The sequence below is a fragment of the Lepisosteus oculatus genome, chromosome 2, assembly GCF_040954835.1.
Source record: "Lepisosteus oculatus isolate fLepOcu1 chromosome 2, fLepOcu1.hap2, whole genome shotgun sequence".
Classification (NCBI taxonomy): domain Eukaryota; kingdom Metazoa; phylum Chordata; class Actinopteri; order Semionotiformes; family Lepisosteidae; genus Lepisosteus; species Lepisosteus oculatus.
The window spans coordinates 16,616,625-16,630,537 of NC_090697.1; the positions used below are offsets into that span (position 1 = coordinate 16,616,625).

The 13,913-nt window shown below is 37.1% G+C and overlaps 1 protein-coding gene across 3 annotated transcripts in view; it reads left to right on the top strand.

The window, feature by feature from the left end:
* ptk2ba (protein tyrosine kinase 2 beta, a) overlaps window positions 1-13,913 on the top strand; it is an 80,751-nt gene that overhangs the window by 50,772 nt on the left and 16,066 nt on the right. For all 3 annotated transcript variants that reach the window (XM_015358033.2, XM_015358022.2, XM_015358044.2), the window contains exons 19-23: window positions 1,618-1,718; window positions 2,766-2,855; window positions 10,919-11,123; window positions 11,629-11,740; window positions 12,391-12,450. In XM_015358033.2, the coding sequence (XP_015213519.1) occupies window positions 1,618-1,718; window positions 2,766-2,855; window positions 10,919-11,123; window positions 11,629-11,740; window positions 12,391-12,450 (568 nt within the window). The remainder of the gene's footprint in view (window positions 1-1,617; window positions 1,719-2,765; window positions 2,856-10,918; window positions 11,124-11,628; window positions 11,741-12,390; window positions 12,451-13,913) is intronic.

Here is a 13,913-nt window from a genome sequence, read left to right on the forward strand (position 1 = left end):
TTTTGAAATCCTCACTTCCTCAATCCTTTCTTAAAGGTGAGGAAGGCTGGACATTCGGTTTGACAAATGCTCTCCTGTACATTAACGTGAATGGAAGAGCATGTTCCAGAATATACATTAATATACACGTTCCGTTTCTTACACACGTGAAGGTAACATTTCATTACATCTCCATTAAACTAGTTTTGTTAAAATTTAGGGAACGTCTACCACAAGGAGACCCAGACAATTAGTTTCTGCATCACTATTCCCTCCTCAGAATATTAGGCATTCATAAGTCTCTGTGCTCATGGCAATAGGCATTCAATCTGGACACAAAGTCGGATCTGTTTGGATCTATTTATAGAAGAACACAGGGACATAAAAATATTACACATGAGAGGGGTCCATAGGGCCATCTGATAGAAGTTAACTGATCCAAGTATCTCATCCAGCTGTTTCTTGATCAAAGTCAGGGTATCAGCTTCAACAACTGATTGGGTAGATTGATCCATCCCACAAAACTTTGGGGTAAGGGAATGCCTTGCTGGTCTTGGTTTTAAATTTGGCAGTGTCTTTTGAGTACTTGTGTCAGGTCCCCTCATAGTCTTCCCTGTTTGAGACAATGGTTGACTTCCTTCAGCCTGCCAGTCCAGGGCATTCCCTCAAGCCCTGGAATATATTTGGTTGCTGTTCTCTTCCAGAAAGCTATACTGTATCTTTTCTATAATGTGGTGACCAAAACTTTGCACAGTATTCTAAATGGCCATAACATTGTGTTATACAATCATAACATAACTTCCCTTGATTTAAATTATTTTCTTTTAACTACGTATCCTAACATTTGCTTTGCCTTTTTAATTGCTTCCACTCACTGTCTAAAAGATGTAAAGCATCTGTCAAGATAAGCACCTGTCAATTTCTTTCGTAGTTAAAAAGTTAACTTATACATAAATATATACTGTTAACATGTACAGTATGTCTGCCTATGTTAATAATGATGAAAGAAACAGTTATGATAGATTTTTATCACTAACATCCAGTTAATTTACTTTAGAAGTTAGTTAATATCACATTTGTGCCACATTTTGTACCTTATGGATTTACTCAGATGTTTTAAAAACACAATTTGCAAACCTGAATGAAAGTGTAACTGGTTACCTGATCCACTGTTAATTCTGTTAGACCTGGGCATGGCTACTGTACAGTATGTCTGAGACACCCCCAGGATTCACTGAGTCTTATTTGAAAATCCTCACTGTATTAGACTGATGCCTCACAAATTATTTTCATATTGGTCTTTTTAGATACTTTTCTTTACATTTTACAGATTTTAAACAAACAGTTCAGTGGGTTCCTTTTCTGCTTCTTGCTTTTAATGTACAGTATGTATACAGTTATACTGAACCCCAACTGACTGATATTGCATACATTGTATTATTGCTAATGTTTCATTTTACTAATGGATTTTACATGCATTTCCTTCTTTTCTGAAAAGCCCCATTGTGAAATCCATCTAGATTAAGTGCTTAAGACTTTTTTTAGTGGAGATCTGTAATCACAGACTCCAATAAATGGCTTAAAGACCTCATATAAACTGCACAGAAATAATCGTTTCCCTTTCTGTCTTTTATGAAGGGACATTGCTGTGAGGAATGTGCTCGTAGCTGCTCCCGAGTGTGTGAAGCTGGGAGATTTTGGCTTGTCCCGATACATTGAGGACGAGGAGTATTATAAAGGTTAGTCTGTTTGAGGTCAAATAAGTTGAATACAGGAACAGGCAACAAAATGGGTCGTTTTTCTCATTTGTAAACAGTAAAGGTTTGATAATATTGTAAACGCTTTCCAGTTTATATGTCTTGTATAAAGTAACTCAGGGCTTAAATGAAAAAATAAGCAGCTAAAAGTAGATATCCATAACTACTGCTGTTTTTATTATTGCCGTTATTTTCCTATTTGTTTTATTTAATAAAATATTTTTTTATTTAAATTTTATTTAAATAATAAGGAGGGAAGAATTTAAGAAAATAAGGTGAAAATAAGGTGAATGAACAACTGTCATTTGATACTGTAGGTGGATGGGTAGTAAACCTATAATTAAGCATATAAATTAAGTACTGTTAAGCACAAATAAGTACAAATACAGAAGATTAATATAAGTCAAAATACAGATGGTTAGTGTCCTTGGTACTGTACAAAAATAGAACAGTTGTGTTTAAAAAAAACACAAATGTGTTTTTTTATCACAAATCTGCTAAATATTAGGAATGATGCTAGAGAGTTGGATCTTCATATTAGATGCAGGATCAGGTCTTTTCCTACATTTAGTTTTCACTGCAATGTAATATAAAATGTATGTGGTAGTAAAGGGAAGTGCCACTTACACTCAGACACGTACTGTAGGACTGATTGTTTTGTCACAAGTCACCTGGTAACTATGTTATAATGAATGGGTTATAAATACTAATATACCTGGGATCTAAATGCTATTCAAGCATCTTAGTATTTTTTACATGCAATTTCATATTTTATATTTTAGAAGAAAATATAATGCTATCATTGATTTGTTTCACAGAACCCCTATTTTCTCTTCAGGGAAGACCAGTGTTCCACCGAACAGTTTGTGGAATGCTGGGCTAATTAGTTGTATGTAATCTTAATGGTGAGACCATAGTGCGACATAGCTGCTTTTCGGAAGTTACTGGCGAAGTAAGAAAATATTTGCTGCCATTGCTTAATTGCGAGAACTCCGTGATTTGTAAGTCTCTTGTTTGGTTCCTGTGCAGCCTCTGTAACCAGACTCCCAATCAAGTGGATGGCTCCAGAGTCCATCAACTTCAGACGTTTTACCTGTTCTAGTGATGTCTGGATGTTTGGTAAGTGCTGTTCTAAGGTGGCTTTCCCCTAAGTGTGTAGAACATGAAAAAAGGCTCAGATAAGCCTAGTAAAATTAGCAACACACCAACAGCAGCTCAAGTTAAATTGTAACAAATTTAACTTGAGCAAATTTTAATTATAATTTAAGTGCCACAATGCTAATGGGATTTTAATATAGATAGACTTCAGTCCACACTCCATCTAGACAAATATATACTATGTCAATAAATAGGCATGATGCAGATTTCTATGTTCAGATACTGGTACAGAGCACCAATTAAGGCTTGTACACTGCAATGATACTTTATTTATATTGTTATGCACCTGCGGCTAGGGGTGTCATAGCAAGCAGTCTTTAATAGGTGAGCCCCAGAAAACAGACACAAATAGAGCTGTAAGGAAGAGAAATTAGTGCTCTTGTATTTCTTGTGCACAGAAACACAAAAAACACATAACCAAACTATTCTTAGAGTGCTAAATAGTTTTTCTAACCCTCTCTATAATTATCAGGCAGCTATGATGCTTCAAAACAAACTTTTAAAATGAAACAGATTTTTGTGGAATGTAGTTCAGGCCTGAGCTGCCACCTTGCATGAAGGTTCCATTCTCAATGTATAATTTTGTTTAGAGTACGACAGATTTTCTCTTTCTTCCTTAAGGAGATAAAAACTGTTGCAAAACAAAAAAGGTTATTTAGCTTAATCTAACTCAGTTGGGATTTCAGTAGCTAGGGTAATACCAGGATAATACAGGTAATATAAATGCACTTTCACATTGTGTCTCACTGATGTTTCTGTAAAAGACCACTGTTTGAGTTTGTTAATGTGTTTGAAGACTATGAATCCTTGGATCAGGTCCCTTCATCTTCTTGGGTTCAACAGTAAAAAGGTTAAGTTCTTTCAGGTTGTCAGTGTAGGACATTGTCTTAAGTCCTGGAGTTTATATGGTGTCTCTTCTTTAAACCGACTCTATAGTAGCAAAGAAAGCCTTTTTGTATTCTTGTGAGTAAAGTGAAAAAAAAAACAGTAGTTAAGATCAGGTTGAGGTCTTGCTAATGCAACGTACAGTTCTACAAAACATTTTAATGCTTTTAAGTATACATCCTGTTATTGTACTGTTACTGTTATTGTATCATTTTTATTGCTTCCCCGTGGTGCATAGAATATGGATTTGATGTGTCTGCTGTACATAAACACCACCTTCAGTAGATCTCTGTTCCAAGTGGCCTCCTCAAAATCAGTGTTTCCAATTTTACATTTATAGCTGATCTGTGCTACCTGTATAACTGCCTGTCCTGTTCTGAATCAAATAGCATCAACTAAGTGTTAGCACAGTCCTGTATTTTGTCTCTGTTGTTTTGGATTTCTTTTGCAACTTCTACCGTGTATTCTAGTTGTCCTAGTTTGACACTATCTGTGAACTTGACTAATTTTCTGACTATACTAGAATATAGATCATGAATATACGTTAAGAAGAAAAGTGGTCCTAATACAGATTCCTGTGATAATATTTGAATGTACTGTATGCAATTTGAGATTCATTGATGTTAATTAAAGTGTCTTACATAAATTCCTTTTTATGTGTTTTTAAATAAAGCTAAACTAATAGGATATTTTTTGTAATTCTAAACAGTCATAAACTGTATTTATGAGGCTATCCCAGTAAAAAAAAATTTAGATGAGATTTACAGTACCTGAGGTCTTCCTCTAAGAGCAGCCAAGAACCTTGATATAAAATGTTTACTCATTTAAAATAGTGGTGCACAGAACTTTAGGACATAACTGGACAAGTCTTAGAAGACAATTTCACAGGAATAATAGAAATAACTTTTCTACATTGTTATCAGTGTTTAGAAAGAATTACTAGGGCGTGTTGTTTAGACAGAGACACAGGAAACTTTGAAATCCGGGTTTGATGCTGTAATAGGATTACTGAGCATTCAGAAAAATGATGAGCACAAGTGGGCTGAATTGCTTGTTCTTGTCATTAGCTTTTCTTATATTCCTACGCATTTCAGTACAGGTTATTGAAATGCTGGCGTTAGCTTTAAGTGGTGGCCTTGTTTTCCATTATTCAAGTTAAGCCTGTGCTGTGTCATGCATCACTGTTTGGTATCACTGGCTCTTTGATGTTGATACACAAGAAAATATTTGCACTCATGTTTTCCTTCATCAAACTTCTGCAGCCTTTCTTGTCCTTATCATGACTTCTTTCAGTTAAGTTTTCCGTGGCCGTTTTCTTTTATATGTTTTCTTTTTGGGGGGGCTTCTAGAAAACTTCTGTGGATATTTGAAGTGTTTTAAAAGATTTAAAGTCTATTTATATACAAGTTCTTATTTTCAGCACGCGTGAGTGATAATAATAAAAACAGTTGAAATAAAACGGCTATTGGACAGCTTCCTGTGGCGAGCGACGACATGACATGTCACTTCGGAGTTTGCCTGTAAATTATACAGTCTGAAGCTTTATCTGAGTGAAATTATAATTTCATAGACACTGCGTACAAGTAATACATTGTTAATTGAATTGACTGCAGATAGCATGGGTAGCATTTTGAAAAAATAATCCCATCGCTAAATTCATAGAAAGTGCTTTGCACTTTGTGTACTGTAAATCTGAGTTGTCTTGCCTACGGAGAGAGAAATGTCTTATTATTTCATCTTCTGCTGAACACATACCTGTCAGCCTGTTTTGATAGATTTTCTCTCTGTAAGCCTTACTGTGGTTCTTCTTCTAGCCTTTCTTGGAATAGCTTGTATGACTGCTGCTTCTTGTAATAAATGCAGCCTTTACACTTAGAGAAGCTCGAGGAATCCATTTGCATTTTAATGACTCAGGGGCTGGTTGTCTTGCTGAGAAGAATCTGTAACTTTTGATGCCTGAACAGCTAGTTTTAGTTCTGGACAGAATATCACAATAACGTGTTAACATGGCTTACACTTCTCAATAGGAGTAATGGAGTAATGAAACCAGCAGATGTGCAAACACGTCTATCAAGTGTAACTTTAGATGTCGCTCCACTGGCACTGCACAGGCCTGATTCAAAGTCCTAGTTCAGGGGTCAGCAACCTTCCAGAAGGGCTGTGTCAAGAGTTAACTCAAACACTTGGTTTTGCATGCCATTTTGTAACACTAATAATAAGCCCTATCTTACATTTTCATTAATAAAAATGAAATATTAAAATATAATAATACCTAAAATGTAATTAATATGCATGTCTTACCATTAGTGTGATCTTTTCTGAAAAATCCATATTGCTGGTTTTAATCTGAAAAGAGAACATTGGGCCAAAACCTGAAAATCCTGAAATCTGATAGAACATTCCTATGCCAGTTCTTGCATGTCCACCCCAAACTCTGCAAAAGGGATTGTGCAATTATTTGACAGTTCTTAAAGATGCTGAAATGCCTTCCATGTTTCGAGAAGCCCCATAACAGTTTGATCTGCACCCTGCAAATGGAGGTTGAGTTCAATCATCTGCACGGTGATGGCGGCTAAAAGCATTCGTTTTACAACCCATTTTTCATCATGCAGTTCAAGGTCCCGCACAGAGGACAAACAGCACAGTCTTTATGTTGAACACATTTATTCTACAATCCATTGTGCAAAATGGCACAGCTTGTAAGCTATATTGCGAAAACAATAGGCTAGCCCTGCTGAACATAATGCAGTAAATAAAGTAAAGTAAACCAACTTCTTGCTACACTAAAGGGCATGGGAAGCATGTTGTAGAGAATTACAGAACAGCCAAGCATAGTTTTTATACTTTTTAAACTTAGTTTCTTCATGGCTTCCTGTACCAGTTTCACTTCATTCATCCTTTATATGCCAGTAATGGTATGCGTGCCATAATTGCCAACCCCTGTCCTAGTCCTTGCCTGCTGCTCCTTGACCACTCTTCCTACATGCTCAGACACATATCTTCCCCTATATCCCCTCTCTCTGTGTTCCTCCTCTCACTCTGCTTTCCCCCTCTTCCAGAGCCCAGGCACTCTGTACCCTTGCTCCTCTGCGGTGCAAGCAGCTTTCCTCAGGAGTCAGGATTGCTTAATCCTGATCACTTTTCTGCCTCTCCTCAAGTGTAGATGGCAGCTATTTTCTCTCAGTTGCATTCCTCAGAGCATCCTTGATTCTGAGGCTGGCATGCTCACTGCAGATGTGGAGTGCCTGTCTGTAAACTGTCTTAGATTTGCAATTTCATATTGCCTGGTGCAGTGCTTGGATTGCTCTTCCAGCTTGTATTGGACTTGCTAGGAGTCCACTACCTGGTTGTTCATACATCCCCCTGCAGCTCACCAGGGCCCTAGTTTCTAGGGCTATGATTCCTCTCTCCTCCCCTCCAGGTGGGACACCAGTCTGATTACAAGGATTACCCCCCCCCAAGAATGCTAGTCCCCTCTTATGCAGCTGGGTGGAGTGGAGAAACCAGGACTAAAATATCTCACTCAGGGGTACAGAAGTAGTGTCTCCAGTGGGGTCTTGAACCCACAACCTGCTTGAGTCCATAAAACCCTTATTTGTCCCCATATGGTGTACAACTATAAATAACATTTCTTTCTGTTTATAAGAAAGCTACAAAATATGCTTTGTGCCAGATTTTGCCTTGCAGAACATTGTCACAAGATCACTATTTACCCCTTTCACCTTGAGATTGTGTTTAGGGCTCACATATTGAACAATAAATCGATGGACACAAATATTTAAAGTTAATAAAATTGCAATGGATTATTAAAATGTTCAATGCAAAATTTATGAAATAATAAAATGTACAAAATGGCAGTGGGAATAGTTTCTAGAGTACCTAATTTATTTTTATTACTTATAAATCCAATTTCCTCCAATGACATGTTTATATGTCCTCTGGCAGCAGGGTGCCTATTGAAGAAGTCTGCCCCTGTCTTTTGTTTTCTCCTCTGAAATAGCACTCAGGCTTTTGCTGCTATGTTTTAAGTTAAGTAACTTTAGGATGACTTTATTACATTTTTAAATGTTTATTTTAAAATATTTATATAATGTTCTGTATAAGGGTATACAGTGTATCTATTCATCTTCAAGAACCACTTAGTATTACTACAGGGTTGTGATGAGCTGGAGCACAACCTGACAGACATCTGTGTGGAGTTTCACATCTGCATAGGTTTTTCTGCAGGTGCTCTGATTTCCTCTCATGCTGGCTAGATTAATTAGTGTCCATTAATAGCCCCTGTGTATGACATGTTATGGACTGGGTACACCTATCTATATAGTTACTATAGTTACTATTACTACAAACAATAGTTGGGGAACAACAAGTCTCATAATGTTGGTAAAATTAAAACTTTCTACCTGTCAAAATGTTCTTGGTTGAGGGATAAAGGCCCAAATTCTGTGTAACATGTTATGGTACCACCATCCCACCACCTGGGGGCTCCTACCACACAGGCATCTACCTAAGCTACTCAGGGAAGACTTAAAGGAACAAGTAATATGTTTATTCCATGCTGAAAAGAGAATAAGGAAAACACAACGTTTCGGCAAAACTTTGTCGTCCCCTGAAGAAGGCTCCATGGCCGAAATGTTGTGTTTTCTTTCTTCTCTTTTCAGCATGGAATAAACCTGTTACTTGTTCCTTTGCAGCCTACACATGCTTGACGCAGCTACCCACCTGAACTACTCAGGGAAGACTTATACTACCTAGACCTCCTTAACCAATCCCAGCACTTCTTCATCACCACACCCCCCTTCCCCAGCTCTCTGGTTCATCTCTGCTCAGTATTAGGTTTTCATCAGAGAGCTCCACTTCCTCCACTTGCCACGAATCAGTCTGCATCCCCCTTTATGGCCTATAGACTTCAGCCCTGTTCTGCGACCATGACTTTTTTGGATTCTCCCTCGGTTCCCTTTGCTTTAGAACCTTCTGGTTTTTTGATGTAGTGTTTTTGGACTTCGATTCCCGTTTGATGCTGTTGGCACTCTTTTTGCGTTCCCTGGATCCGCAAAGGGTCCATCCCTAACTATAATGTAACAGAATGTTTTATAGAACATATTTTCTAGAAAAATAATGCATGCGGAAACTAACATATTTTTAATAAAAATAGTTTAAAACTTGAACTACACATTTTGCCATTTACTGAACTCCCTGTAACAAACTATATATTGAAGAATTGAAACATTGAAAGATCTTAATTTCTCTCCTCAGTTATTTTGAAGAAATATTAACAATAGTAACTTTCTTATTAATTTCCTTAAACTCATTAAAATCATTCAGTATTCATTTAGAAATTGTAGAAGGAAATGTATTTATAAATAAAATACCAGCACTAAGAAACATATTAGATAGTTCTTGAATGCTGTCTGAAGATAAATAATATAGTGACTGGTATTTTGTTTCTACAAGAGAACCCATTCTGTACATTCCATTCTTTTTAAAAAGTAGATTACTATTGTAATTTGAGCATTTATCCCATGTACACAATACTTTCAATTCTCAACATCCTTTAATAATTGGAGACAGTTATACACCAAATAATGGACGATTGATTCTTTCTCAAGGTAGTATAATTTACCATGGCTGTAGACAGATATATATAGTACATATGCAGTGTATAATGGAAGCAGTAACAAGAACAATAAAAGTGTGTCCTGCCTGTGCCTGACATTTTGTTTGATTTCAGTAGTTCAGCCTGTTTTTGTTACCATTCACTGCATCTGCTCTCTATTCAAAATGATCAGTATCACGTTGGGCTGGTTTTCAAGGGGAAAAAGGACCACAGGACTAATAGCAGACAGAAGTGGAATTTAGTGTACTCCTGATTGTAAATTGGTCCTCAGTTTAGTTACACCTTGTGGGGCCTAACTGAAGATACAACCAGTGAGAAATACAGTGCGATTACGTAGATCCATGCATACCCATATTGTTTTGCCTATAGGTACATGGAGCTTCACTGATTTTGGTTGATGTTTTGTCAATGTTAATGGTTTTATAATGGTGTAGTATGACCCTGTCCAATATTGTATTTTGCACATTGTGTAAAATAGATTGAATAAATCTTCCTATGTTTACATATTCTGCAGACTTGACTGAATTCTATGCTTTTTTTCGCCAACAAATCTGCAGGCTTGTGTACAGTATTATAACCACTCCCTAGGGTTCATAAAGGTCCCATTTGGCAATTCTTTATGAAATCCAAGCTTCAGATAAATCAGAAATGATCCTTTCTTGGCCATTACTTGAGTACATACTGTACTGTATAGAGAATGACCATTTATGATAGTTATAAATAGCATTGTGTTTAATGGAGAAAAACATTTGAAGCCCTATAATTAGAATAACGTAATACCATATACATTTAACAAAACGGCATACTGTATACATTTAACATTTATACAATCAGTAATAATCGGCAAAACTTGCGAAAGAGGGAATTGGGAGAGATTATATAAAATGGAGCCCTGATCCTGACCGCAGTACTCTATCTCCGTGTTATTCATCCTCAGAAAGAATGCACCACACTACTAGTCCTTTACATATCTAGTATAAAGTTTCCTTAACTGGACATTTGTATTATGGCTCCTATGGGAGGTTTTATGTACGTACAAATTGTCACGTGCCGAGTCTTATTGTAGCAGCAACCCTGTTTACGGTAAACAGTTGATGTTGTTGCTGTGCAGAAGCAGTCACTAAGGTCGTCCCCATTTAGAGATCTTGGGTGGATGAAACTTAATTGCCCTACTGTGTGTAGCAAATTTACAATGCAACAATTGTACCATTACAGTTTAGCATTCCTAGAGCACATTCCCACTCTTTCATTGAGCAGTGGTGGATTCTGCACATTGGGGGTGGTGGAGGGGAGTCCACACTACCTGTAAAGCCCTTTGAATGGAGTGTCCAGAAAAGCACTGTATAAGTGTAAGAAAATATTGTTAAAAAACACTTCAAATAGGCTGTTCTACAGTTTTCAAGACAGTCCATTGTTTCCGTATTATTTCCAGTTTTCCAGTAGGGTTTTGAGTTCTGACGTGTGTGCGTTGTTCGAGGAGGTGTCCCGGGCATGACTGTCGTGTGTTTTTTGTGTGCTACAGCGGTTTGCATGTGGGAGATAATGAGCATGGGCCAGCAGCCCTTCTTCTGGCTGGAGAACAAAGATGTGATCAACCAGCTGGAGCAAGGGGTTCGACTGCCCAAACCGGATATCTGCCCTCCCACCCTATACACCCTGATGACGCGCTGCTGGACATACGACCCTCAGGAAAGGCCGAAGTTTACAGAGCTGGTCTGCAAGCTCAGGTACCCTCCCGCCAAGCTGTTGACTGCGTTCTCTCCAACTGTGGAAACATGTTGATTGTTTCCATGAAAGAAGTCAAGACATGACATTTTGACCTGTTAGCTCTTCGTCAGATCTTTTATTATGTAAAATAGCAGACCGGTGCATGTTGGTTTTTACATAACTGGATAGACACCCAAATATGGAAGAATACCCACTTTGTTTTGTGATAAAAAATCTAGAAGAATATGGACAGAATATGGACAGCTGTCTTTTGCCGTATTCACATTTTTAATAACTACTGTATATATGTACAGTCGTAGGTCTATATTCTATATACAGTAAAGTAGATTATATACTGTATATATTATTTGTAATGGGGTTTTTCCATTTATAATTTCTTTTTTTTATTTTTCTTTTGTTTCACTACAATTCCAAAAACAAGGTATCCAGAAAACATATGCCATTTGGTCACGTAAAGTGCACTACAGATATTTTTTTGTGTGTGCTGTGTCTGCATCCCTCTAGTGACATGTTCAAGATGGAGAAGGAACAGGAGACGCTACAGCAGTCAAAGAATCGATCCCGTGCCACAAAATTCTTTGATCCTATTATCACTGTCAGTGAGCCTCCACCAAAGGTAGTACCATCTCATTGAACCCGTCCTAGTGTGTTGTGGTTGCTCCTGGTTTCTGTAAGGCAAAGATCCCGCCTAACTCACAGACCTTATTTTTCAAACTTCACTCCAGTCTTTATGATCAGGTCAATTTAATGTGCTATAGGTCCCCTAACCAAATGCCATACTCTGGGTGACTGTGCTTCTCTATCTCTGCTCCTCACTTGTGGAACAGCCTCCCTGATCATCTCAGACAAGCAGTTTCAACTGAGCCCTTTAAAAGAGATCTTAAAACCTTTCTCTACAAGGCCTATCAACAAGCCTATCAACTTCTAGTACCTGTCTTTTTCCTTCTTATTGTTAAATTCCTTGACCTTCTTTTTTAGCCTTTTATTTTATGTGATATTCATTTTAATGAAATGTGCTATGTAAATTAAATGTATTATTAATAGTTGGTTAACTCTGTTGGCATATGTGTGGGCTAATGATGCTTTGGATGTGGATTTGGATTGTGGGTCCACTCGTTTGGCATGTTTCTAGAAGAATCACAGCATGTCTTTTCCTAGAACAGTGTGTGGGTTTTTTGGTTTGAGTCTCACCTGGGAGTCATTGACACTTAACTAAGAGAAATGCATTACAGTATAAACAGCTTGTAACTTTCTCTTTTTTTGCAGCCGTCGAGAATGAAATCCTCTCGTTTTGGAAGTACCCTCAATGTTGGTTTACAAATTCAGGTACTGTACGTTTTCTGTCCTCTGTCGTGTTCTTTTACTGTTTGCATTGCCAGGAAAAAACAACTCGTCTCTTAGGTTTCTCTTAGGTTTCAGCAATGACCATTGTGCAAACCTGAATGCCCAGCTACTCTGATGTTTGTTTGATAGTCTCTGGATCTCAACCAGGCCTAAGCAATGAAACTGATATGAACAATAAAAGTTACTAATGCACCACCTACTGTTTACTTATACATCACCTGATGAAGGAGAACAGTTGTAGTCATTTCAGATGTTAAGGTTCTGTAAATGTTAATGCCAATTGTCTAGTTTTTAGCCTAATATGACAACCCCAAATTTAATATGAGTGGCCTAATACTTCTTATTAATAGAAGTAGGAAAGAAAGAAAGGAGCTTGAAAAAGTTCTGGACTTGAGAGATATTGCTGTGTTTGCTAATTTGCTTTGTAAAATAGTGAACAGGGAAACAAAACCTCCCAAAAACCCCTTACTGTTAATAGGGTGTGGTAGGGGGCTATGGATCTCTTCAGCACATCCTGTGCGAACGTCCTCAGCATAACTTGAGCAGAATATTTCAGTAATTTTGAAATGGATTTTAATAATGGCACTGGGATTGTTTTTATTATTTTTATTTGCTTGTTTTATTTTTTAAAATTTATCTGTGTTTCTAGGCAGTGGAAATATAATAATATACAACTAAAAAATTAAAACTAAGAGTGGCTTAGCACAAATCCTACACAGTTCTACACAGTGTATTGTTAATTTTATAACAGTACTTTTGTGAAATCTATAGAATAACTTCATCAAAAGTTTTTTATGAATGTCTACAACATCATAGGCATTGATTTATAAAATCAGTGTGCTGGATATCCATGCTTATGGCATCAGTATATTAGGGTTTAAACTAGCGGCCAAAAACTAAAACAAGTATAGTATGTTATTTTTAAGTTAGTGTTCAGATCAATTTCAGTGGGGTCTTGAAGTTGCTGATAAAAATTTAAATAAAAATGTACACGTGAAATTTGTACGGCCTTTGGCAATATTAATTGGAGTTATTCTTATGAAGTATGGTGATTTTCTGATTATATTTTGGTAAGTAACAGTATTGAGTATTGAAGGCTTAGGCAAACTCTTATTGTAAGGGAGAATCTCTGAATGATAAACAAGAAATGTCAACATATGCAAATTCTTTGCATGTTGTAGAGCATAGAATATAATCCAGTGCAAAAACTGATGTGGTTTTAATATATTGTATAGTTCATGAAACTGACAATAAGCAAGACACAACATTTAATGATTTTTTAGATTCCCAGTCTACTTATCTACTCGTATATTGTAAGGAAGAGGATGCGCTGTTGCAAGTCAGTGCTAGATGAAACAACAGTGCTGTGGGAAGTCCACATTCCTCTTGTATATACTGTAGTTGTTTCGAGTATAGCCCTTTCTTGGTTGAGCAAATAGCCCATG